Below are 27,975 nucleotides of genomic sequence, written 5' to 3'. Positions count from 1 at the left end.
TGGTAAAAGTACCAAATACAATACACATTATAAAATGAAATATGACAGTTTGAACAACCTACTGCGATTTATAAATCATAAAAATTCTTAAGTATTTTTACTTAGTATTATTATATGCAAAAGGGGAATAAAACACAGTTAAAATACTAAATACATTTATTACAATACGACATTACACAATAAATAACACTTAGAAAATACAGATAGCGACTAGAGGCCTCTTAACCAACGCTATATCTAAAAGAACGTATACTCTTACATACCAAACTAAGTACATATAATATCAAACACGGTCGCGCCGAACATTTCAGTTTCTGTGCATGACGCATTACAATAGGTACGTCGATTCAAATAAATTCACATCTCATTTCCAGAGGTAGAACTATTTTCAAATAACATACCTAGAATTTTAAAAATACAAACTGACTGCTGCAGCATGTCTTATTTCTAGAGGAACACGGTCCATTATTCAAATTCAATGGCTAAGCGCATCGTGCACAGATCCTTTTTCTCGTTGTCTTTCAATTTGTAAACTCCTTTGGCTACACGCTCCTTGGTTATATTCGTCGTGGGCACGAAGAATTGCTGACAAGAAACATTTGGGGCGTGGTACAAACTCGAACTATTGTGCAAGCAAATTTCTTACTTAGAACGTAAGTAGCGCCACCACTAAAGTGGCAAAAAATGGTCAGGCTGTAAAACCTTCATGTGAAGCAGATGTCAGTCGAAGTCTATGGGCGGCAGCGGCGGCGGGACCGGCTTCGACGGGTACGCGCGGGTCTCCTGCGAGTCTGTGAACGACAAGAGGCGCTCAGCGAATAAATAAAGCACCACGTTTGCGACGAAAGGTACAAAAACAACAGGAAGCGCCTTATTGCTATTTGTTAAACGCTGGTTGTACACTATCGCTGAACATTTCGTCAAACTTTGGCGGATTCGGCATACATTACAAGGTTTTAATCGCTGCAAATAAAAGAATCTCTCATACTAATTACGCAATGTTTATTCAATCGCTTCGGCGTCAGCGATAGTGTGTAGCTGGCATAACAATAGTTGTGTGATGATACGCGGGGCTGAGGCAGACGAGTGGGGAAGCGGTTCCTCCATAACTCCGTTGTTCCAAAATGAAACGATCCCCGCCCCTTCACGTGACGTCTGTGCTCCTTGTATTGTAGCTATGCACTATGTGATACTCAGAAGGGTAAAGATGTACGACTCACCAGTGTGTCTGAAAGCGGAGAGGGACCGTTTGAAAAGTCGAGCGAGAATGACGCGCGACGGAGATACGGGGCGACGGTTGCCGGCCGGATCTACACAAGGTTCTTTATAAAAATTACTTTCTTTGTGCAAACTATTGTCCTCAGGCGTGTCCATTAATGCGTGAAATAAAAGTATGTTCGTACATCTAACCGTTTAGGAGTTCACCGATTTATATATTTTACATTATTTTGTTTTGAAAGCTTTAAAAGTTCATATAGGTGGCCATTGTGATGTATGTGTTCGTTACATTTTCACTAATTGGACGGATTTTGATAAAATTGGTATTCGGGTAGAATTTAACACGGTATGGACGTCGAGGCGCACATCATCGACATATGCAAAGACAGAACAAAAGGCGAACTTACGGACCGGGCCAGTCGCAGCGCTCGGCGCGCGCCAGCACGTGCGCGACGAGCGCGCACAGCGCGCACGCGCCGCACGCGCTCGCCGCCGCCGCGCCCGCCGCCCAGTACCCACACGGAGGGTACCACCACCACTGTCAATCCCAACTGATATTATAAGTCACAACTCACTTTGTTGGCTCTTCACGCTCTCTGATCGAGTTTGGTGTCAGATTAGGTATCATCTGGCACATGACTTTTACGACGCCATCACACCATCACGTACACGAGCAATCTTCTTCATATTTCCCATATACAGAGCTCGGAGGACATTCTACTAATCCTACTAATACTTGGGGCAAGAATACATTTTTTAATATGTATGTTTGTTCCTCTTTCTCAAATTTGGTACACGGGTAGAATATATACACGGGAGCGAAGCCTCGGCGCGCAGCCGGTAGGTTATATTTCACCCCGCATATAGGTACTTTCTAAATAATATATTTTAAAAATAGATTTATCAACGTAAAATGAATCATAGCAGTTGTATACGAAAGTGGTGTTTCAACAGATCTTTCGCGACATTCACAGTTCATTTATTCATAAAACAATATAAGTAAATTGTGTTTCAGATTACATTAACCCCACAGACTTTTTAGGTGCCTTCTTAGAGCGCTCCAAAGCCTTTAATACGGTTTCAAGTTAGATTCCACTGAAAAAACTGGAAGCGATTGGCGTTAGAAGTGTGGCCCTTGCTTTTTTTTAAAGATGGCCAATTGTAACCACACTTTCACAAACATTTATTTATCGGAGATACAATGAGTGAGGGTTGTAAACTCATATTTGGTGTTCCTCAGGGCCGCATATTAGAGCCAACATTATTCACAATATACGTCAATTACCTCTGCTGCATATGTGTCCCACATTGTAAAACAATGGTTTATGCCGACGGCATGGCCCTGATAGTCGTTGACTACAGTTGGGTAGAATAGCGTAAACGAGCTGGAATTTGGCTGTAATGGCTCCATTTCTCCATGTTTATGATATGGCTTTATGTTAACCTTCTCAATGAAACTCATAACAACTCAATCTGTGCGATTTGTTCATATTTATTTATTAATAGCTTTTTATCTTGATTATGAGTCCTGGTTACTTGAAATAAAAATTATTCATTCATTCATTATCATGCTCAAGATTTCAAAGAAGCGTGCCGTGAAGTCTAAGGTATACTCACACCATTTTGTTGTGTAAAAATCTTAGTCTTTTTCCACCATCGCCTTTTGTCAGTCATACAAGCCTGGTACGCGTCCGCGTGCACGAACTTTGCCAATATGCATCACAACGCCTTTGTTTCATACGTTTTTAGCGAGTATAAAGCAAAACGGCTTTGCGTCTTCAAGTCAAGTGTGTCAACTATTAACATTACGTACATCGTACCTGCGCGTCGGTCGACGACTCGATTTCCAGTATTTCTTCGTCTTGTCGGCGGAAGAAATATCCGCGACTGAAAATTGAACAAAACAATAAACTTAATATGATTGAAAAGCATTAACTTAAATAGTATTGAAAAGCTCGTTTGTGTACGCGTTGACAATATGTCTGATAGAGTTATGCGAAATTCATTATCCCAATTTATGTGGGGTCGGTACAGCATGTCAGCATCCACTAAGTATATGAGATAAAACTTAATTATGCAAAAAGAAGGTATCTCTAAAAAATCATGTCAGACTGACCGCATATCTTGAGCCTGGGCAGCAGCTGGTACCCGCGCTGGCAGCTCACCGTCACGTCTACGTTACCCGGGGACAGCTCTCGGCCGCGGCGCTTGGGGATACCTGCAACGCGGCAACTCTGCTCATTCACAAAATAATACTTTACATGTATATATATAGTTTAGCTGGACCATCAGGGTCTGCATCAGGTGTTCTAGATCGTCAACCATTGTAACTTCCCCACTGCTGGGGCATTGGCCTTCCTTTTGGGTGGATATGGAGTACCACGAGGACCCATTGCGGATTGGCGGGTTTTTAACTTGCCTTCCGTAGCACGGAGGAGCTCTAATATACATTTTCAATCAAGAGAGAGATCAAGATATACATTTTGGTCACCTATTTAATGACTCGACTATTGTGAGTGACAATTATGGTGATAATATCAATATGTGATAAAAAACCTACGTTATTTTTATCACATACTCGTATTGCGATATCGCATAATCGCGACCCTATTAGGATAAAATAAACTTTTATACATACTTTAAGCAACTATTAAGGTATTACAAACATTTACTGTTGTTATTAGGTTAGAGCAGAAAGTCAGGAGCCGGCTAACAGAGCTAGCAGACCTCACCTCTCCTGCTGAGCTTGCGCGTCACAGCGAACGGCCCGACTCTAGAGCTCGGCAGCAGCGTCTTGTTCGCAGCTCCCTGTATCAACACTGTAACAAACTCGATACATTTAGCTCTGAATATATAACTTATAGAAATTCCAATCCCTAACCTATATAACTAAGAGTATGGAGGACATAGGGTACCTTTCAACCGGGAAAATACTATTACTCCCGTGGGATTAGCGAAAAACCTATATAGGTGACGCTAATTTTAAAAACACTAGATGGCGCTGTGTGTGTTTTAAGGTGACGCACGATAGTACTTATTAATTGCATGGGTGGCAATAAATGCTAATAAAAAAAACTTTGCAATAAAAACACTAGACACACACACAAACAAATACATACATCCCTATGTGTATTTAAAATACACTATGGATATTTTATTTCAATTATTCCAATCCCATTTTAATTCAAAGACAAAACTGTTCTCGAGGACATTTAAGCGGGTGAAGCCGTGGATAAACAGCTAGTATAATATAAGTTAAGAGGCCAAGATCGACAGACAAGTAAAGTCGCAGCTTGAACACAAGCAAAACCATCGATTATGGCGGTCTTGGCTCGTACGGATTATCGGTGTACGAAAGAAATCAGAATCCGTCCACTTTAATACGTTTCTGTTATCTTGATTGAGGCATGGTAGACTCACCGTCGACATTGATCATCTTGGGCATGTCCTCCACAGCCAGCCGGACCAGTCGCGTCATGAGGTCGCGCTTGCAGCTCGCGCCGCACGCCACGTCCGGCACCTCCACCTTCAGCGACGCGATGGCGCGGATCAACATGCAGCCGTCATTCTGAAATATTCCAGTAACACAGTCATTCTCCGCTCAGTAAATTCCTGAAGCGAGACTTCCGCGTGATTTCTGACGTGGATGACAACCGTCAACTCACTCTCAACACAAGTCAGACCGACGAGGAGGGCATAAAAGGTAAAGAATTAGTATGACATCCTTGATAGAGTGGGGCCAATAGTGGCGAAACCAGAAAACTTTTGGCTCTATAATAAAATCTTTGTAATACTGAAAAACAAAATTGTGGGAAAATTTAAACATCAACGTTGAAATGGCGTCGACACGCCAGAGAAAGAAGACAACCGTAGAAATGAATCATAACTTTCAAAGTATAAATTACAGTTCTCGCTCGTCCATTTGGAGTTGTACAGAATACTGACTCTACCACATGAATTTTAACGACTCAGAGTAAAATGAGAGATATAATAAAAACAGAAGCTTTTGGCTAAAATAGCTTAGGTACAACAGGCAGGCCGAACAGTTATCAGACCGGCGTAGACTGATTGCAATCGTACATAAAGATACTCACCACATCCCGAAGGCAGTTCGGATCGTGCACGGCGACGGCGCAGTGTCCGCCAGGACAGACCAGCTGCGACATCGCAGATGACAGCGATCGTATCGCTCTCAGATCCTGCGGATTGCATGTGTGTGATGTTACCAACTTCCTACCTGACGTCAACCCATTTCGGGAATGTTGTTATTAAATATTGGCTGTGAGGGCCATATTTTATCCCTAACATATCCTTGAACAAAATACACAATAAACCTCTTATTCCCTCACGCCATCCGTCTGTTGCCTTAGCTTTTAAAGCGCAGACTTCGTGGATAATTTATATGTTTAAACCTATATGTATGTACCTACCACGGAAACCAGACGCCCAGGTTTCCTAATAATGAAAGAACTTATTAGTAAAATAGTAAGACTAAGTTTAAAATTTGATTTGAACAGACATAAATCGGGACTGCTACCACTGAAGAGATACGAACTTTATAAGTGCAGGTTTTTTCTTGTATCAGATACATGGGCGACACCACGATCACGAAGGTGGGCAGCGCCAGCACAGTCACTTGGGCGTTCCTGCGGATCCGGTCTCCCTGGAATAATGTCTCTTATGTTATCTAGCCTAGCCTGCGCCCCCGGCTCCACTGCCTTGGTACAAAATCTAACTACTCATATGTGCTATTTTAGATTATAGTGTACTTGTGCGCCAAGTTATTCTTCATTCTCATCATCAACTGCGGGGTGTAAGCCTCCTTCTACGCGAACCATTAAATAAATAAATATTTTTGGAGCAGTAGTAGATATCCAGTTGTCAGTATATCCTGTACATCGTTAACAGGTTGTATTATCAAGAGTATAATCGAAAGGTCGTAGTTCTACTCGTGTTAAACCAATCTGGTGAAGGAAAATATCGAGAGGTATAGAAACAATAATGGTAAGCCGATCTGGCATGATAGGGACCAACACTGTTCAAATGAGTTTCTTTCGGCATTTCTTCTCAGCAGTGGTCGTTCCGAAATGCCAGTAGTTTGTAGCTTGTGAGAAATAACTATAAATATAAAAATTGACGAGAAAAAGTGCCTGTGAAGGTCTAATTTCTGAATAAATGATTTTAATTTGAATTTGAATTTGAGGAAACTTGCAATGCATAACTAAATCGTCTGGTCGTTATTCGTACCCATTTCCATTAACGTTGGTGAGACAGTCGTTGCGTGTGTTACATTCTTTTTATAGACATTAGGAGCATAGCTCTAAATTAGGATAAGGAAAATGCCAATGACTGACCTCTTTACAGACATAGGAGCCTGCGTTGCTTCCTCGGACGTTATCGATGTGGAGTGCGTTCCCCTTGAAACATAATATATAGATATATATTTATTTGGACGAAAACACAAAGTAATTCCAGTAATTTGTTCCCTTTTTCAACCGGCGGCGATAGCTCACCCCTGAAGTAGGTAGATACGTTTGTATCTCAGATGGAGCTACGGAATTATGTCCTAGATACAAATCTACACATAATTCCGTACAAATTTGACAACAAACTAGAATCGACGGTTACCTCTATCTTCACGTTGGGCCTCCGCATCAGATGGTCTGGCTCGGAGCTCCACGTCACGCCCTCATCGGAACCGTCATGTCTGGCTAAAAGCTCGCTGCATTCGAGCACAACGGAGTCGCCGTCCATGGTCAGAACTTCATTCTAGTACAAAAAAATGCTTTATTTTACACCAGTTGTGCCCGTGGAATTTCATAAAATTTCAAGGTACTAGACTGCGAGTTCAGCATTTGCTGTAACAAAGCAGAGAAATTTGCAGCATTTAAACAATCCACATAGGATGTTTTATGATGATAATCCATATTCATTTTTTAAACAAAATAAAAAATATAGGTATCATACAAGTTGATCCAAATCCAAAACTGCTCATAACTTTCAAGAGTAACATAGGCTACTTTTTATTATTGGCTATTTTTTAAGCATTCTGCTTTGTCTGAGAAAATGGACAGTTGAAGCCATGGTGGGAAATCTTCAGTGTAGGCCTACTTTTTAGCGAAGAACAAGGGCTTTAGCTAAAAAACTTATTCCTAGGGAATAACGTTCGAAAGTATTACTAGACTGGATATTGTTTTTAAATGATAAGTAATGAGAGTCTTACCGGTCCCGACTGCAATGGCGGCAGATCAGTCAACTCTTCAGTCAAATCCATTTCATCAACGGTCCTTCTTTTTCTCTTACTTTCTTCAGTTCTGTAAATCCCATGTTCTCCCTTATAAAACTTCTCAAAGTCATCATCAACAAGAAAATTTACCAAAACATTATCAATTGTATCTTTATGTAATGTTTTTGGTTCTTCATTGCCATCACCACCATCACTTGTTTTTCCATTTGTAATCCAACGCCAATTTAACTTATTTTTATTATAACTTTTGTGTTTCTTTGGCTCTTTATTTGGGCCAATACCGCATTGTTTATGTTTGTTTGGTGGCTTGTCTCGGGAAGCACCACCTACTTTTTTTTTCTTCGACGGATTATCTTGGGAAGCAACGAAATATTTCGGCGTTTTCGCATATCTATAACAGTCGAGGCTCCGCACGTATTGTTCAAAGTCCTTGAGAGACAGAGAGTGGCGCAGTGACAGCATGTGCTCGATAGTCCCCGAGAGGTCGCATACGCAATGGGCGTCACAGGCCTCTTGAAACAAATCAAACGAATTAATTTTTATACAAATGTCGATAGGAATTCAAGTTACACCGCAGCTCATCTAAGTGTCATAACATTCATGAAAATTTAAATGCGCCCGTTGAAGACATACTTTAAATTGACAAGAAATTAGCAGAAGGCTCGCTGTCAGCTTGACGCAGCTGTCGTGTCGTCAATATAAATGATATCTACAGAGCTACGATGTAAAGCTCACATTTCAATTAATTAACACTTTCCTGGGTGTGTGTTAGCGGTGTTGTTCAAAACGGCTGCGACCTTTTTTTGAAGTTGTCACATTAATTCAACTAGGTATCCGACTTGTTATACTTATCTCTGTCAGTGAGCAGTGTCCACTCAATTTGAGGCCGGGGTGCTAATAAAAGAATTGTTTTACTTATTTACTTAGTATTTTTACTAATATCCATTAAACATGGCTCATTAAGCTTTTTATTTGTTCCTTTGGAGCATCAACAGTCCTATAATCAACTATTCTACAGTTCTCTAAATGAGTTCACATGATTACATACCGCCCAATATATTCACTATATTTTAAACAACGATCGTCAACCGAATTACAAACCTACTGTGCTACTTCATTCTTGCATCAGACAATGACTTAAATTTACTTTTGTGGTGGTCATGTTTTATCTTCTTCACCTCCGCATTGGTTTGGCTGGGCGCGGTCGTGGTCTGCACCGCTTTGGTCGACCTGGACTCCTGGAACCAACCACTTGTTCAAACTGATATCTATCTACAAAACAGTCGTAGAGGAACACATTATCACATATATGTTTGTGTATTTATGATTATATATTTTTTTGTATCATTAGTTTATGTAGGTGGTAAGTTTTCTATTTATTAGTTGCATTTTATCGCACCACAATATTTGGTAGAGAACGCCATAAATCGTTAAGTCCACCATTTGTTCATATTTTTTTCGTAATTTTGTGAATTTAATAATAATAAGTATAAAAACTGGGAATTCGGAAAACTTAGAACACGCCTAACCGTTGAATCAGCGGTCGCAAAAATGTCGAATTAAAAGTTGAGTAGTCTAAAAAATAATTGCCTACTCACTTGTGCCGTAAACAACCGTGAAAACGCAAAGATTAGAGAAAGACATAGATTCTATGTACCAAAACTCAAAATTTGTCCAATATGATTAGCTTAATTAGAGCACATGCACTGATATATCTTAACTCATATATCGTATTTAGTACCTATAATAGTTTGAACCTACAAAAATTGAAAAAGTGTAGCTTATTAAAAAAGAAAGGCCAAATATCATTGTGACTATGCCCTCAACAGTCATATACGGAGTTACTGGTGTCAAACGCCTCCTAAAGACTACTTGGGTACATCAAAACAAGCAACTTTTATTCTAAGACTTTTCGTGATCCGTTTTTTCATATAAACAAATACAATCTACTTTGCGATTCTACACAACTAGCCAAGCAACACGAGACAGTACAGTAGCTTTATGTAGCGGTAGCGAACTTAGAGTAAACATTTTATAGAAACGACATTAAAAATGGTTTATAAAACCAAAAAGATGTTAGTGTATGTATATGTACCTTATGCGCCTTTTGAAGGTTATGCGTTAGATACCAGTAACCCTGTATATTGAGAATATCTAATCCACAACTTGGTTTAGTAAGCTGTTTAATGGACTTGTCGTTGAGATAATGACTAATGCTAGGTACGTAGCTACTTACCTTTACTGTTATCTTTGCTTCTTTGTCTGGTACTGTATTGCCTTCGTAATCATCGTCTTGCATGACTGCATCCTCTACTTCCTCGCCTGCAGCTTGCGAGTCTTGATATGACAGGTAGGCTCCCGTTTCAGAGTCCCTGTTGTTCACTGGAAGGGGGTCTTTTGAAGCTACGAATGTATCATCGTCGTTGTCTTTGCTCGCTAAGGTCTTTAAATCTGTTGTTTTCATCACTACTTTTTTCTCGGTTGTTAGTTTTGAATTTACTGTCGTTTTTGTTTTAGCCGCTGTGGTATGGGTGTGTGTATCTAGGGCTTTTATCTTTGCTACTTCTTTCATTCTCTCAACGCATTTCTCTGTAGTATCACCTGCCGGTAATGAGTCCTTCGACGTATCTTCTGTCATTTTGTCTGATGTCGTCTTGTCAGTTGTTTTAACTGGCGCCTTATCTGGCGTGCTTGCTGGCGCGTTTTCTACCGTACTCGTATCTGTTGGTGGTGTGTTTTCAGTTTTCCCAACTTTCTTGCCTTCTTTCTTTTCCTGTTTTGGCTTTTGTTTCTTAGAATGCGTTAATGTTGTTGTGACCGGCGTCGCGTTGATGTCGCCCGGCATCGACTTACAGCCCAGAGCACAGCTCAGCTTCTTCGTCAACTTTCCGAATTCTTTGATGATATCGTAGTTGTCCATCACGGTAGACAACGTGGCGGAGCTTCTCAAATCATAACGTATAGTATTACTGTTGAGGGAAAAAGTAAGTAAAGATTCGAAAAGTGTTTTGTCGACACAATCAGTGTCGGGTACTCGAGAGATTCAAATTAGAATGAAATTCTAACTACTAGCTTTGGTAGTTATCTTGTGTATTTGGGTTCTCATAGCCGAAGGTAAAACCGGAACCCTTATATAGATGCGCCATATACAAATATGGCGAATGACACGTAAAGGAGCGGAGCTTATTTAGTTTTCCGTTTGGAATGGAGCGGAACTATTGCGGAACCGCTTCATCATGGGTTCAAAACGCGGCATTGACACTGATCTGCCTCAATAAGGCTTGCTTTGTTTCGTGAGCCGCCCTACTCGCCATATCTACAGTTAACGTCAGTAGCGAGGGCTACTTGTCAACTGCAGTCCTGACCGACTATTTGATAAAAAGGAATGAGTATAAAAACCCTTACATTATTTTCTTGTCTATGTTCTGAGCGAGAGTGCTTGTGTCGAGGCTGCGCATTGTCGTTTCAGTGACCTCTTCGCCCACTCGCCGGTAAGCCCGAACCTTGTGCCACGCCGCTTCCTTGGACTTGGTGCCTCGCTTCTCTGGAAGATCACTCCCCGTGTTTAGGCAGGGTTCCATGCCCAGTTTCTTACCAATCTTCATCCTAATTTTATTAAGATCCCTTAAAAGGTCGTATCCATCTTTCTTCTTATTGCAAGAACAAATATTTCTGCAAAGACAAAGAATAATAATAATAAAAACCGGTCAAGTGCGAGCTAAACTCACGAACCGAGGTTTCCACGAAATTAGCTTCATTTTGATATGTCTTACATATTTACTGTTTTGTATCATTACATTTATTTATTATTTAATCTTCTTGCCTAATGTCATGATTCTCTAATCAAATCCGCTAAATACTTATCGTAAAATATGTGTCATAAATATAAATATCTGTAAAATTAGTTGTAATATGTATTTTGGCTCAACAAAAAGAGACTGTGTGACTCCGAGACTCATTGTTCGCCTTCTTGAGAAAAAAATTCAAACAAAAAAACAAAAAGCAGACAAAAAATTTGAATAACACAGAAATATACATGAACGGGCAGTGTCAGGAGTAAGAATGGAAATTGACTTAAGTAGTACTTTTTAGGCGTCGGAGTGAACTGAACTTTGAAGCCAGTGGAGCCGCCGGGACAGGTGTCGATCTTGAACCCTCCCACGTCGTCCTGTATCGTCCTGCAACCGAGACCGTACAAGGTTATTAAAGGTTGATTTGCGCCATATTTATTTATTTATTGCCTCCGGACCGGACCCGACTACCAATGTCTAAAAATGTGAAAGTACTTGTTTGTTTGTGACATGTGTTTGTGACTTCTACTAGAATTTAGATTCTAGTAATTTTATAACTTTTGTGTGGTAACAATAGATACAAATAATAGTGTAATATGTGTATTCTGTTACCTGTTTCCTGCACAGATTTGTATTTTGAAGGATTTCCTGTGGCCTGGACACGAATCTATATGGAACCCTCCTTTTTCTACCTTGCGACTGTCCCGCGTCTTTTCTTCCGCGCCGTTCTGTGTCTCGCGACTGGTTCGCGCCTTGTTCTCCGCGTCGTTCTGTGTCTCGCGACTGGTTCGCGCCTTGTTCTCCGCGTCGTTCTGTGTCTCGCGACTAGTTCGCGCCTTGTTCTCCGCGTCGTTCTGTGTCTCGTGACTGACCTTGACCTTGTTCTCTGCTTTCATTTGCAATGTCGAATATTTCACCTCTGCCGGGCTAATTGTCGATATGTCACCCGATCTTCCGATTTTCTTTATTTTTTTGCAGATCTTCCTCCCTATCTTATGAATATCTTCCATGATGTCATAGCCACAGGTTGCAGAAATGTCCGGGAGTCTGCAACGTTAACTATCTATACTATTATTATAAAGATGTAAGCGTTTGTGAGTTACCGTACCGATTTCAATTTTTTTTACTATTAGAAAAGTACTGTAATCAAGACTATAGGCTATATTTTATCTCAAAATTCGGACGGGAGCGAAGCCCCGGGCAACATCTAATCTTCAATGTAGTTATAAAAATAAGTAAGAAGTCAAAGAAGTGAAGAAATATACATGTTAACGAATATAAAGACGAGGTGATTTTCTAATCCAGATTCAGATTTGCGTATTAGAATTAGACTCAGCATGTGAATACGAGATCATTAGAGCTTTAAGTTCGAGCTCGAGCTTCAAAGCTCAAAAGGCATATTGAAATCAGACCATTTTAAATCGGCAATAATGGAATGTATGAATTAACAAGTACACCGTTATACAAGCCTCATTGACTCGGGAATGTAATTAAACGTGACTTCACAGTAAGTCTGGTTCCGCCGATGACCAGACCGTGAATGGTCATTTTAGTTTGGAGATTTATCGTGCTAAGGTCCAATACTTTCCAAATCGGTATCTCCATCATATTAGAAGATTTAAAACGATTTCCCGTTATTGAATTATTAAATTTGATGTGTATTTCAGTTTTTTTAAATTATGTGACTTTATCAGCAATGTTAAATGAATAATACAAAACTTCTACATTCATAAAAAATATGGCTTACTTTATACGGCATGGCTTGATCTTTACTTCGAGTCCACTAGATTTGCAACCCGAACTGGTGGATATTTTGAATCCTTTCGCACCTTCCTCCCCACCCTGGCCTCTGGCCGCAGATCTACTTCCACGCACCTTGAGCAACTCTTCGTTTAATCTATTTTTCTCAAACGACAGGATTGACAGTAATAGCTCTCTTGGTTCGAAATTACTACTAGGAGTAGCAACGTCCATCGCCCCATCATCAATAATGATGATGGTCGGAAAGTCTGTCGGCGTAGCTACGGTGATCACATCTTCAGCGCGTTCTGTTCCATCGGCCTTATGACTAGTAATTTTTTCCATGTTCTCTATATCTGCTAGTAATTTTTGACTCGTAAAAATTGGATCATCATTATGGCATCTTGTTGAAACAGTTATAGAATTAGATTTTGTTACTAAATCGGAGTCAATATTCGTCGATTTAGAAATTGCTTCTATTTTATTTCCAAATTTAGATATTTCCCCCGGTGTGGAATTAGTTGGCGTGGTGGACTCGGAAGTTGATGCCGCCGTCGGTTCGGAAGCCGATGCCGCCGGAGACTCGGAAGCAGACAACGTCGACTCGAGGCTTGAAAGCGTGGTGGACTCGGGGTTGGATAGCGTGCTGGATTCAGGGCCAAATGTTTGCGAGGACACGGAGTCAGTTGGCAAGGTAGTCACGACTCTAGTTCCCTTCGACGTGTAATCAGAACTTGCTTGTGTGTTATTAGAGACTGCACTAAAAATATCATTTATTAGTGGATTTGTAGTAATGATTAAGGTTTTAATTGCTCTTTTATTGTCTCCTTCATCAAACTTTGGTGTCCTAGCTACACGGGCTTTGTGGTAACTGTAGTTTTGATCGAAATTACTCCTCGTATTATTTATTAAGCGGCCCAATAACTGTTGAATTTTATGAAGGAAATTGCTTTGGTCACCACAGCCTTCCTCAAATATGATGCACTCGCCAGATTTAAGCTTGGTCGGCCGTTTTGTCACGTCCACCTGATCCGACTCGGACGAAGGCTCAGATTTAGATGGAATCGGAGGCAAAGAACACTGAGGACATGGAGGAACTTGGGCTTGGACTTGCGCTTTCATGGGTTTTAGAGTAGCCGGCATGAAGTCCGGCACGCTGGTTATCAGCTCGGGCGACGGGATCGTGTCCACCTTCACGTACAGCGCAGGCCGCGTCTCCTTCAAGTTGGACACGATCACTCTGAGTGCACGTGTCGTGGCTTTGTCAGTTTCTTGTGACAACATCGCCTCGCTCACAGCTTCAGAAGTCGTAAACGCAGGCGACTTTAATTTCTTATGTTTACTTTTCTTGAACAGACTGAATTTATTTTTTTTCTTTTTCTTGTTTTTATTTTTTTCTTCTTTTTTATTATGACGGAGTTGGGATTCTAATTTAAGGAGTGAGTCTGTGTCTGTCTCGTTTAAATTATTAAATAATACGAATAATTCATTTAGGTTGTGAGTGAGCGCGTTTAATGTGGGATCCATAGTTGCCATCGGGCTTGCTTCCTCATCCGGAGTATCCATACCATCGTTGTCCTCGTTGTCATCCCTATCGCCTAAAGCTGATTCTTCTGCGCTAGATGAAATGTCTAATTTACGATCTTCACGTTTATAATTAGGGTTTTTATAATTTTGGCTACTACTTTTTGTCTTGCCGTTATTTTTAAAAAATGATATTAATGGGTGAAAACTTCTTATTGCTCTTCTTTGTTTCGATTCAGAGTTTTCACGAAGAACGCCAGGTAAACAATAGTCGACGACATCGAAAAGATACTGACAGTTTTTCTTCAAGCGTTCATCATAAGGTATTCTATATTTAAAAAAATTCGCTAAATTATTGGCGATAGTATGTACATCTTGAGGTCGTAAGCCTGTGCCTGTGTCTTTATTCAGTGCTCGCCTGGCTGAGCGATAGCTTGCAAATGCCTGGCACGTTTTGCCTTGACATTTGTTCACTCGCTTATAGTAATCACTTAACATTCGGTCCAATCTATGCACTGAATCCGAAAGCTTTTTGCCTCCGGTAGGATTCATCCAAAAGAATGTTTGAATCTCCGTGCAATGATCATTCAAGAAACTGGCTAAATTGTTAAATTCGAAAATTAATTCGTCGACAACAGAATCAGTAGCGACGCATGCCGGGCACAATGTATGATTGGCCTTGAAGTGACAATTGCACGTACGATCACCTAAAAAAACTTCCTTCATAGAAGGCCATATATTACGACGTGTGCGTTTTGTGTCGGTTTTATTGCCCGGTTTTTCATCATTTATACTATTTTTTTTAATATTCTTCTTTGCGTTGTTGAGAGATGTGAAATTATCATATAATTGAACCAAATGTTTATTAATAGCCGCTATGAAATCTTTATTAAGTGTAACTCTTTTCAAATCTTTTACACTATTTGTAGTGACACATTTTGGTGCTGTACTTTTTAAAGGTTCAACGACGGCTTGTCTAGCCTTCAGCACAGGTACATCTGACATCACTGGCTTCAGCGTAATAACTCCAGAATGAAGATAGTTGTCAACTACCATGTACAACCCTGGCGATAAATAAGTATCGCCCTCAGTAGTCAATACTTTGTCATCCATAGCTGGCACTTGGTACTCTAAATTAACAGGGTCTGACATTTTGGCGCTGAATATTGCTTGAGAAGGGTTCAAATGCCTTTTTAAGTTTTGGTGCTGCGGCAGCGCTATATGTACTTGGATTGCGTTCTTCTCATGCGGGATCTGAGGAATCAAAGGCGTGGTCTGAGGAACGTCGAGGTAAACTTCAAATGCGGCAACGTTTTGTGCAGTGTACGTCCCGGGCCCGAGGTTCCGTTTGAACAGCGAGCGCGGCGTGGACGGATAGGCTTGGCGTTTCGATTTTTTTATAAGCATCCATTTGTTATTTCCCATCTGCGACTTCGTATTTCGTCTCGATTTTGTTTCCTATAAGCCAATATAGACATTGAATTAGTTTGATTAAAACCTAAATGTATTTAATTATAATTATTTTTGATGACATTGTGTAATGAATAATTATAAATCTCACATACCACTCCGGCGTGCTTCTCAGTGATCACTGCTTCACGAGCAGCGACCGCTTTCCTGCTGAAAATTTGTTCTGTTATATTAATAATAAGTTCAATGTTTTTACTTCGAACAAAATCCTCAAGAATCCTACTAATATTATAAATGCGAAAGTTTGTGAGGATGTTTATTTGTTACTCTTTCACGCAAAATCTACTGGACCGATTGTTGTGAAATTTTGATACACGGGTAGAATATAACCTGGAATAACAACCATAGGGTACTTTTTATCCCGAAATTCATGTGGGAGCAAAGCCCCGAGGCGCGGCTAGTTATGTATGAAAACTGCATGAATTTCCGTCCAATAGACTATTTAGTGACCTACTAGTGCTTTGAATCAAAGACAAAGAAAACCATAGACGTGAGATTCTTTAGCCATATGATAAAGTATTTGTGTAATAGCTAAGATAATATGACAATATGATATGACTTTATGATGATGTGTAAAGTTTTCTCTGTCTCAGACTCCAAGTATACGTAGTGCGTCTGTTGCAGTGACGTCACGAGTCGACCTGGCGGATTGGAAATACAATTATTCTTTCCGATGCTGCGCTTTAGTTAATTCTACTTACAGATACTTTATTTTAAATATTATAGGGCCTTACTTTAGTTGCGGATATATGAAAAATATACTTTTTTACAATTCAGTATGCTAAATTAATGCTGAATCGGTGACGTCTTCATGGTCTTCAGTAATATGATTCGTCGAGTCGATGCGCTAAGAAGAAGAATAAACTAACCACTCGCCCCAGCTTTGCCCGAATGCCAGCCGTTAGCGACAAATCCAAAGTGTGATTATATTTTCACCAGCACATGTGTTTTATACTTATATTATATATATATAAAGAGCTAAGAGCATTATGTTCAATGAAATAATTAATTTATGAACTGAAAATAATCTTTAAATTGTATTATTCGAAAAATTAGTTATAATTATGTTCAAATAACTTACTCACTGTCATGGACACTTCTCCCCGACCTCTTTGCTTCGTGGACCGCGCCTGCGCCTGGAACATCGCGCGGGTGAAGCGCACTTACTATACTAATACAAATGAAGAAAAATAATGAGGGGACAGATTGAATTTGAATTTGGCATTAAAAACGAATCCACGGAATTACTTATTTCAGACAAATCGCTCGTGCTCGTGAATGAGGGGTGACGTTTACAAATATTTACACTTACCACCTTTTATTTTCTTTGGTCTATTCTCATAAACTATGTCATAGTGATAGCTGATGCGTACTCTCTTCGGACTCTTTTGTTTGAGGCCCAATTGTTTCAACAGTTTGTCTGCAGTTTGTTGCCGCGCTAGACCCATCGTGATTGGTGCCTGAGTCGACTCATTCTGTGTTGGCGACGTTTGTGTTGGAGACATTGGTGTTGATAACGTCTGCGTTGGTGCCTTCGGCGTTGGTGTAATTATCGGTGACGTCTCTATGGGCGACGTCTCTACTGACGACGTCTCTATTGTTGACTCCTCTATTGATGACGCCTCTAGTGATGACGTCTCTATTGGTGACGTCTCTGATGTAATTATCGATGAGGAGGTCGGGAAAAGTTTCGACGTCGTCGATGCCTTCGGCGATCCACTATCGTTTCCAGGAATAAATAAATACAACAAATTGTTGTGTTTTGGCATCTCCATCATTGTTATTTCTTGATGTGGCATCTCATTAGAGCCTGTATACCCGTACTCATGCTCGTCAGATTCTGTCACATTACCGTCGTCGTCTGTTACATCAGTACCCCTTTCTGTATCTTCTTCTTCATCGCTCTCTGAATCTTTTCTTTTTTTACCGAATAATATTCCACGTTGCTTTATTTTTTTCTCTCTTTTTCCAATATGACCTGTTCTTTCTGTTACTAATAGGTTATTTGTGAATCCAGTGAAATTAGCTAGTTTTAAGACCTTGACAGCTGCTGGAGGCACGTGATCAGCATTTGCTTTTAACTTTTTAATTACACTTGCTAAAGAATCCATATCTGGTAAAGTTGTTGTGTTACTAAAATCGGCTATTTTAGGAATGTCTTTTAGAGTAATATTGTTGTTAGTAGAAACTGGTAAATCTGGTATGCTTAGTTTATTGGCAGTCGACACGGAGTCTACATCAGCGATGGGTGCTGTCACGGAGCCTACGTCCAGTTGGGACTCTTTGAGGAATTCTTGGAAGTCACGAGAGTCCATCGGCATCGGAGTAGTGAAGTATTGTATAGGAGCTCGGTTCATCTTTGATGTTGGTGTAAATGACTGCGTTTTTTGTGCTCGGGCTTTCTTTGACGTGGCTTTAAGTTTTTTATCTGGGGTAAATAACGAATAGAGAAGTTTTTTTGTGCTACTTATATTTGTGCGTTTCATCCAAGCTTTCGTGTGCGTACGAAGCATGTTCGTATTCAGAAGCGATGGGCGCAAGTCGGTCCAGTTAGAATAAGAACTTAATCTTGAGTATTTGTGAGCTATCGATGTAAATTTGCATTCCGTATTTTTGATATCTGGCAATTCAGAGCTACTTATCTCAGCTTCTAAATCAAAGTTTTCACCTTTGCTGATTGATAAATATTGTGCTTTTCCCAAGAATACAATTTCGTTTTCAGTGAGTGCGACAGGCGTTGTCTGTAATACCTCTGTCGTGGACTGAATTGTGGTTGTGTCAATTTTTGGAATATTTAGGTCAACTACTTCATTTTCGCCTACTAAATAATGATCTTTCGCATTGTCTATGCTAAATGTTGAGTGTTCTGTAGTACCTAGATGGTTTCCAGGTGAGCTAGACATGAGCTGTATGAACCGTTTAATGTCCTGCACCTCATTTGCTAGCTGAGCCGCGCTGGGGGTAGTGTACTGCAGGACGTTATCCAACAAGTAGTTATTCTTTGTGACGGTGTCCGCGTGCAGAATGTCACCGTGCCACAACAGCAGGTCCCCGTAGTGATCCGGACTTACGGAATACTTGCTGATTCTTGCCATTGACTTGTAGCTACGACTTGGAGCGTGCTTCTTTTTATTAGTGACAAATTTCGAATTTCTATTATTGGAATTAAATGGTATAGAGTTTTTCGTATATTTTGCATCGTAATTCTGTACATGTGGAAATTCGATTGAGTTTTCCACGTTGGTCGTCTCAATTTTAGGATGTTTCCTAAACAACACTGACCTTGCAATTTTTTTCTTTCCATTAGTATTAGTGGTAACTGTTTGATTGAAATGTTTTTTGGGCGGAACGGGGCGGAACATGACTTTAGTTATTCGTTGCGGCACGACTACTCTGCTATTGCCTGCTTTGGCATTGGATTTCACATTTTTGGATTTGCTTCCATGTGGTGACGAAGATTTGAATCGATCAAGAGAGTCGTATATGATAAGCTTGTTTTGAAGCTTGTCCACTTCGTCTCGAACTATGTCCAGTGAGTTTTCCGGGAGAGTGTTTATTATGTCCTCCTCAGTAGGTTCAGTGCTCATTGTTGTAGATAGTTCCTCGGCCGATTGATCCTTAGCTTTTTGATTACTTAGAGCATCAGTAATAACTTTCTCAAGAATTTTTGACAATTTCGTGCTGGACACTGTGGATGTAAATATTTTAATTCGTTTTTCTAGTCTTATACTGCTTACGATTAGAGGTGCTACTATATGGATTATGAGTATATTTTTAAAACATCTCTTTACAAGTTAATAACTAACACAAATGACTTTTTAAATGAAAAGCGGTGGTGGTGTAATGGTTAGTACGCCCGCCTGTAGATTGAAAGGTCTCAGTTTCGTATCCTACTCGTGCCATATTAATTTGTATACCAATCTGACTCATATAATAGTAGTTTTCATAGACCACCACTTGCTTCCGGTGAAGGAAAACATCGTGAGGAAACCTGCACACTGGTCGACAGTTTAGTTCCCTGGTGTGTATGCTACTACCTGCCACTAGATGGCGGTAAGTAGTCGTAAAAAGTCATGTCAGATCCCTTTAAGCGACTTGAATAAAATCTGATACCAGTGTTAGCAATAACACACTCGATATGATGATGATAACTTCTTAAATTATGGATTCGAAAAACTATTCTATACGTTTACTTTGTTGTCTATCCGTCCATATCCTAATCTAAAATCTCAGAACGTTTTGATTATTATTAAGTTGAAATTTGTATCAAATACTTTACTAAGTACTTTTAGCTGTGAAAAATCAAACTGTCAAGTCAACGCAATCAAAATGCCCATTTATGTCCAGTTTATAGCTAAATAAAAACCTAAGTTTAAGTTTTTTATAATGTGAAGGGGGCAGGGGCAGGTGAAACTAAAACTAAAAGCTTGTAATTAACAAGGCACTTACTATCTTGCAAGCCTCCTGGTGTAGTACTTTTCATGGAATTGTCGTTCAACAGTCGCTGCTCTGAAGAACCTTTTACAGAACTACTATAAAATGGTCTTTCCGTTGAAATTTTCATTTGACTATTATTTTGTTGGGAATAACCTTCCACAGGGATATTATTGAATAGTCCCTCTGTAGAAGTACTTTGCATAGAATTACTATTTGGCGGTTGTTGTGAAAATCCTTTCACAGAATTACCATACACCTTTGGTGAAGTTTTGCCAAAAAGATAATTTTCAAGTTGTGTAATAGTCATTTTCTTGACGTCGGTGCTAATACTAGCCATATCACTAACGTTATTCATATCAAGGATGTCAGCACTTTCCGGAGTATTGTCCTTATCATTTCCCAAGACGTTTCCCATGGAGACCTGATCGCTGCCGTCCCCGGCCATAGGGGTGGTGTGGGCGGCTGGTCGGGCGGTGTAATTAAAGTCCATTAAGAATTCGTCAGAAATGTTAGCTATTTCTTTGCGCATTTCTTCAATTCTGGGCATGCGGTCGAATTTCATCGCCTTGAATGTATCTATTTCTGACGTTAATAAGTCGTAGTCACTCACTGATTTAATTTCGTCATTCATCATCTTCCTTTCGGGAGAACTGCCTAAGAACATTTCCTTTAACCTTTTAAAAGGCACGAATCTTCTGTTTCTGTTTATTTTTCGTTTTGCTTTATTTCTTTTATCTTTTCTAAATTTAAATTTTTTCATAAAGGTTTTGAACCTATTTTCTTTCTTGCCTTGTATTTTGACCACCGTCGTGGGTTGTGCAACCATTTGTACTATACCGAGTTTGCTCAATTTATCTTTGTGTTCATTATTAGGCTTAATGGCGGCTCTCATTGGCGTCGTAGATCTCAAATCGGTTTCCTTCTGGTTGGCCGGCTGTGCGTCCCTCTTTAGTCTTTGTTCAACTTGGTCATACGTCATCTTTTCTTTTCTTTTCCTAGGCGCGTGACCTTCTCTGCCCCCAAGAAGTATGTCGATCATTTTTATAATGAAACCGTTCTCAGCTGGTATAACCGATTTTTTTTCCAACTCGTCCATTAAATTTGAAACTGAAAACAATATGTGTAGTTAATATTTATTTACAAATCTTCCCTCCCGTACATGTGTTATTAGAATAGATACAAGGAGTAACTCAGGTGCAAAACGGCGTTAAGTTATACCTAGTGATGTAATGTACTCAATTCCATTTAATAATAAACAGGCAGCTGCTGTAAAAACATTTTTATAATGTGAATTTTAAAGACAGCTCACCTATTGGAGTCACAGATGAAGTTGCGATGGCATTCTTGTAATGTTCTAGGTTCCGCGCGAGTTGATCGAGGTTGACGGGTGCTTCCTGGCGGTGCTCCACTCGTGCCAGTTGGTGGTGATCCGAGAACGGAGACTCTGACATCTCTGCTGGTTTCGGATGCTCAATATGTGAAGACCTCATCTGCCCTGACTTCAAAGCTACCGTTTCAGATGTGTGAAACTTTCTCGGGGTGCTATCCACAAACAAATAGAAGTGCTTTCTGAACCAAGACTCTTCACTTTTGGTAGAGACATCTTGATCTTCAATATCGATTTCGTCGAGAATATTCCTCGCGATGCGTACTTGCGGCAACTTGCGCAGGATGAACTTGCCGATGTCGTCCACCTTGTGGTGTCTGTGCGCCTGGTACCGCACCATCGGAGAGAACTTCTCGTCATCTAAATCCATCTCCTTTTGGTATTTTAAGTAATATTTATATCCGTTAACATAATCATTGTACGATATTTTTTCACTAATGCTTTCAAAGTTAACAGTCTGTGTGTCTAAGAAGGGAGTGGTTGTGGTTACATCGTCTTGTGCATCGTACGAGTACGAGTAGTCCATCACGGGCAGCAGCTCGCTGTAGTCGTGCACCTGTTCCTTCAACTTCCAGTCCGACAAAGTCTCAATGTTTCTTTTTGAAAGTCTGTCCAAATTTGCCTTAGGATGGAGAAAGTAAGGTGTTGTAAGTAATCTCAACACGTTGTCTTCGTTGGTTTTGGCCAACATTTGCTCGAGCAAGCCAAGAAGTGTGACGTCATCGACGTTAGTGGTAGCGGTGCTCGGCGGTCGAGACGATTTCACCTTTTTTTTCTTTTTGCGAAATTTTGAGGGTTTGATTGCGCGATGGTGCAATGATTTTTCCATATTATTATTATTTTTATTTGCGACGGTGGTTTTGGTGGTTTTAGTAGTTTTTGTGGTTTTCGTTGTTTTGGTGTGTAGTCTTTTTTTAGTGGTCTTTTTTTTATTAGGTTTCGGTGTTGAGTGGAGGATTGTCTGCCCAGAAAAGGTAGCAAGTGTAGGGTTGGCAGGAACGACAGGATTGGTAGGTGAAGCAGCAATACTAGCTTTTGTATTAGTCACAGGTTTGGTGTGAGATTTATGTTTTTTATGTTTATGTTTCTTTTTATGAGGTGTTTTTGTTGTGATATTCGACGTTTTTATTTCATTCGTTTTTAAATCATTAAATGGTAATGTTTTCAAATCCGTAGTAGTTGTCTTTGTTTTATCAGGCTTCGATGGGGGAGCGGCCGCGGCGTTATCACATATAACACATTTATCTGATTTATCTTCACTACAAGTCGTCGGTTTGGTGCACACTTTACTTTGACTATGTTGACACACCTTGTTTTTAAGCTTTTTGTACACATTTTTAATTTCTTGTTGCAGGCAATCTTCTACCGTTTGGGCTATCGTGTAAATTTCTTCAGTTGTAGATCGTCTGACAATTTTGTGCGTGGCTTCGGTGTATCGTGTAAGATTTGACATTATCGCATTTCGGATTCTCATCTCCGAGTGGGTCGCTGCCGAGTTTCCTTCGACATGGTGAAGGTTGGGATCCACATCGAAGCTGATCGCATTCACGGACGTTGTGACGAGACTAGTCACCTTCGGGTTCTGGTCCACGAGGATCTGCAACGCCCGCGACTTAATGTTATCCAGAAGCGTCTCAAGCTGCGCCGTGCCCCAATCCAATGTGGTTATGTTTGGCATCTTCCTACTTGAATTAGACTCAGCATTCCCCGGACTTGCAGGGAAAGTCGTTTTAGTGGTCGCCACAAGACTGCTGCGTGTCGGATTCTCAACAAGACTTCTGATTGTCGGAATCGCGACAGTACTGCTGATTGTCGATTTTGTAATCAATGCCGTATTCATTATGCTTGAACGTTCCTTCGATGCTGGCGTGGACATTGAAAAGCAGGTCTTATTAAAATATTTCAACGGATTGTTTTTCGTTTTAGAGAAAAAGTCTTTTGGGTGCTTAAAGAAATCACCTAATAATGTCGACGCTTCTCGCTTGCTTTTTTCGTTGAGGCTAATTTCATCTTCACCAAAACTATCACTCAAGGCAGGCGTCGTCTGCATCTCGAATCTAAGGCGTTTAAAATGTTTGCGTTTGTCTCTCGTTTGTATCTTGTTTCTATTGTGGAATCTCCTCCAGAAGTTTTGAAATCTAGAGGATATAGTTGAGGTAACGTTCGGAGAGTCCGTGGTCGCGGCGGTGGGCTTGGGCGGCGGCGGCGAGCGCAGCGGCCGGGCTGGCAGCGGCCGGTGCCGCCGCGGCCGGGCTGGTCTCCCCGCGCACTCCTCCTCCCGCAGCTTGTCCACAAAGTCCCTGGTCGAGTCTTCATTCGCGTCACTTTTAGATATAGTGTAGCCGTTAACGAGCACCATTAGATAAAATAACCTGAAAGAGACAATTCATTACGATTGAGATATGATTATTTAAAGCACGTCAGAAGCTGGTAGGCGGTTTAGACTCTAGACACAGAAACGTGAAAGGTGCAAAGTGAATTTATACGGAGGATTATAGTTAAATCGATTATATATATTTAAAATTGATTGTTGCGACCTCTATGGCCTAGTAGTCGTCATGTCAGGCCACACCGGAGGCTTTGATTTCTGTAAAATTTATTTATTCAGATACATCAACAGTGAATACGTACAGCGTTCAACATAAATAAGTACATATAAGAAATTAAGTTATAATGTAATCACCAATGACAAGTACACACATCGTTTGTGATAAATCAAATTATACTAAGAAATTTTATTTAAAAAAAAAAGCTTATGCTCCGTATCTTTTGTCCGTGTCCCCCTAAACTATTTCTTTTTGAAACACGGAATACGTCCGTCGTATCTGTCTGCCTGCACGAGCTGACTACATCACGTCTGACTAGATCGATCATCAGCAATCCAATATTTATAATTTATGCAGAGGAAGCCGGGAGTTATTGTTGTAAGAATGACGGGGTTTCTTTTCAGTAGAGCTCTCATGAGTTTTATTGCGCAGATTCGGACCCCTGGCCGCTTTTGTAATAGAAAAGAAAAATAGAAAAGAAAAGCTAATTATGTTATTGGTCTCAGAATATAGGACTCTGTTCCAAAGCCTATGCGAATAATTAGGATCTTGTGGCACCTGCTGTGCTTCTTAATTGACAAAATCAGTGTCCCTCCTCAGATATCGGTCCTGGCATTTAAGTTCAAGCTTTAGATCTACCTGTTTATCAGTTCGTTGAAGCCAGTATATATACTGGTTTCGGTACTGATCTTGCACCTACTACAACACATAGGTTTAAAGAATGACTTACCATAAAAAATTGAAAAATAACATTTGCTATGTATTCGCAAACGCCGACCTACCATGATATAGCAAAAAATAACAATTCATACCAAACACAAATAAATTATTTCACAATGTTCGTAGTTCATTGACAACGAGTTTCCTTTGTTTTCAGCGAGACGTTGTCACTTTGAAATGAAGAAAAAGTTACGATCTCTCTGATAGGTTATGCTGCCTCCATGGTTCGTTGGTCTTCCGGACGCGCCTCGAATGCTGTCGCAGACTACTAGAAGCAAGCGAGCGAGAGGAAAAGAAGAATTAAAAGAATTAAAAGAAAATCAAGAAGAATAGAAATATTTAATATTTTATAACAAATACATGTATAGATAAACATCCAAGACCCGGGCCAATCAGAAAAAGATCGTTTTCCATCATGACCCGACCGGCGATCGAACCCGGGACCTCTCCGTTCAATGGCGAGAACTTTTACCACTGCGCCACCGAGGTCGTCGAGGTCGTTATGAACCAATTGATTAATAGAACGGTACCGTTCTATCAATAATGCTCGCGCAACTTGACTTGAAAAATGAGCCAAGTAGATTTTATATATATATATATTTTTTTAAATAAAATGAAAAGGTTCTATAATCGAGCGGGATTTTAACCCACGTCCGCTGTCTATTCGGGCCAGTATTTTTAACTATAGATTTAGAAAGGGCCCAATGCTATTAAACGCACGCGGGGCCCTTCTAAATCAGTGCTCTTACCCACAGATATAAGAACATTACAATATGATGTTCTTATAATGACCTTAAACACTAAAAGCATATTATGACATGTATACATGGAATTAGTAGGTACTCCGAAGTACTTCCATGCATTTATAAAAAAAATTGAAAAAGGTTTTATCACTAAACTATTTTATCTTATAACTGAGTGTAATAACTTGATGCTAACTCAATCATCAGTTTATGACCTGTTTATACGCTTTTTTTATGATTTCAAATAATGGTCACCACATTTATCCATATGTGCCCCATCACCGATGCGAAAGAAAACGCAAACTTCCCCTGTAAACTTTTTAATTTGGCATATCTAGAAAAAAGAAAATTCATCATACTTCCAATATTTTTTCTGTGCTTTGGATATTTCAGGTGACATTTTAATACAAAACATAGGTATATAAATTACCTCATTTATTGCTGCACCATCTCGCTTAAAGGGAGAAATAAGGTTATTGTAGCTTATGTATATGTATATACTGTTTGAGATCTTTCTTAGTGCCTTATATTTTTCCCTCATAATCTTTTATTTCTTCCCACATCCTTATATTTTATACTATTCTCAATTTTTTTAAATTCATCTGCTCAACCAAGGCATTATGAATGTCAGAAATTCGAAGAACTTATGAAAAAAAAAAAAAAAGATTGGTTGGTTGGTTGGTTGGTTGGTTGGTTGGTTGGTTGGTTGGTTGGTTGGTTGGTTGGTTGGTTGGTTGGTTGGTTGGTTGGTTGGTTGGTTGGTTGGTTGGTTGGTTGGTTGGTTGGTTGGTTGGTTGGTTGGTTGGTTGGTTGGTTGGTTGGTTGGTTGGTTGGTTGGTTGGTTGGTTGGTTGGTTGGTTGGTTGGTTGGTTGGTTGGTTGGTTGGTTGGTTGGTTGGTTGGTTGGTTGGTTGGTTGGTTGGTTGGTTGGTTGGTTGGTTGGTTGGTTGGTTGGTTGGTTGGTTGGTTGGTTGGTTGGTTGGTTGGTTGGTTGGTTGGTTGGTTGGTTGGTTGGTTGGTTGGTTGGTTGGTTGGTTGGTTGGTTGGTTGGTTGGTTGGTTGGTTGGTTGGTTGGTTGGTTGGTTGGTTGGTTGGTTGGTTGGTTGGTTGGTTGGTTAGGTTAGGTTAGGTTAGGTTAGGTTAGGTTAGGTTAGGTTAGGTTAGGTTAGGTTAGGTTAGGTTAGGTTAGGTTAGGTTAGGTTAGGTTAGGTTAGGTTAGGTTAGGTTAGGTTAGGTTAGGTTAGGTTAGGTTAGGTTAGGTTAGGTTAGGTTAGGTTAGGTTAGGTTGGGGTGCTACTGTCAGGAAACCTCCACGTTGGCTCGATGATTTGAAGGTTTGCTTCTGTCACTTGATCTTTGATTCGGTGATAGCGGCGGCTGACAAGTTATTGGGCTGGTGCACCCTGGGCGACGGTTAATAACTCCCCGTTTAGGGGTCTTGTTAGCCGTTGGCAAATGTCCTGGCAACTGGTGGTGGGTTACCCATGTCGGGTAACCCAGGTTGGAGAGCCAATTGGCTCAGTGGCTGTGAGAGAAGGGGGCTAAGCCCTCTACTCTTACAGCCGTGGTAGGGGTCGCGGGGGAAGAGGAGGGGTTGGTATTACGGTGCGCCGCTCTCCCTATCCTCCGCGACCAGGCGCGGCCATGGCGCAAACATGGTGGTCGGTGGGGCCGCAGAGGAGGAGGACTGCCGGTATCACGGTGCGCCGCTGTCCCTATCCTCTGCGGCCGAATGAGGCGCGGCCATGGCGCAGACATGGTGGTCGGTGGGGCCGCAGAGGAGGAGGACTGCCGGTATTACGGTGCGCCGCTGTCCCTATCCTCTGCGGCCGAATAAGACGGAGAGCCGCTGCCTCCGGTCTGCTTCCGGACTGGATGGCGTGCGGCTCGCCTTGGTGGTTGGGGGCGCGCCTGCGGGCGCCCCCCCTGAATCGGTGGGACAGAGGTCCCACCCGGCGGCAGGGGTCCTCCAGATGTCGGAGGGCCCCTGAGAGTGGAGAGTCCGGTCTCTGGTGAAAGAGACCGGCCAGTCGCTGAGGCGCCTTGTGCTAGTTAGATCCGAGGCGCCTCTTTGTAAAGCGGCCGATGGCATCCGCAGGGGTTTAGTGGGTAGTCTGGGCCGTTTGCCCAGGAGTCCCACACTCAGTGCGTAA

At 40.8% G+C, this 27,975-nt stretch overlaps 1 protein-coding gene across 7 annotated transcripts; it reads right to left on the bottom strand.

Annotated features, from left to right (window-relative positions):
* Positions 1-138: 138 nt before the first annotated feature.
* LOC128681477 (uncharacterized) lies at positions 139-25,230 on the bottom strand. Of its 7 annotated transcripts, none has more exons than XM_053765398.1 (24): positions 25,091-25,230; positions 21,737-24,186; positions 20,440-21,534; positions 17,303-19,678; positions 17,072-17,126; positions 16,086-16,140; positions 13,004-15,978; positions 11,869-12,303; positions 11,551-11,643; positions 10,871-11,137; positions 9,702-10,434; positions 8,613-8,703; positions 7,442-7,977; positions 6,847-6,987; positions 6,573-6,635; positions 5,774-5,881; positions 5,313-5,417; positions 4,639-4,786; positions 3,951-4,037; positions 3,335-3,436; positions 3,032-3,105; positions 1,626-1,756; positions 1,221-1,310; positions 139-791 (listed from the first exon to the last, which is right to left on the bottom strand). In XM_053765398.1, coding segments are annotated over exons 1-24 (12,234 nt in total). In that variant the 5' UTR covers positions 25,114-25,230; the 3' UTR covers positions 139-790. The 7 variants fall into 7 exon arrangements, with proteins under 7 accessions (XP_053621373.1, XP_053621368.1, XP_053621369.1 ...); XM_053765393.1 differs by having other exon boundaries at positions 1,630-1,756; XM_053765394.1 differs by having other exon boundaries at positions 3,039-3,105.
* Between the last annotated feature and the right edge of the window lie 2,745 nt (positions 25,231-27,975).

The sequence above is a fragment of the Plodia interpunctella genome, chromosome 27 (assembly GCF_027563975.2).
Source record: "Plodia interpunctella isolate USDA-ARS_2022_Savannah chromosome 27, ilPloInte3.2, whole genome shotgun sequence".
NCBI classification, from domain to species: Eukaryota; Metazoa; Arthropoda; class Insecta; order Lepidoptera; family Pyralidae; genus Plodia; species Plodia interpunctella.
This window is presented reverse-complemented; position numbering and strand designations above follow the sequence as displayed.

Excerpts from the sequence above, each read along its gene's own strand:
- LOC128681477 (XM_053765393.1), bottom strand. The coding sequence starts at position 25,113 with ATGTTATTTTTCAATTTTTTATG. Across the intron at positions 6,636-6,846 it reads GGCCCAACGTGAAGATAGAG|GGGAACGCACTCCACATCGA; the intron begins GTAACCGTCGAT and ends TTATGTTTCAAG. Across the intron at positions 5,882-6,572 it reads GCTCCTATGTCTGTAAAGAG|GGAGACCGGATCCGCAGGAA; the intron begins GTCAGTCATTGG and ends ACATTATTCCAG.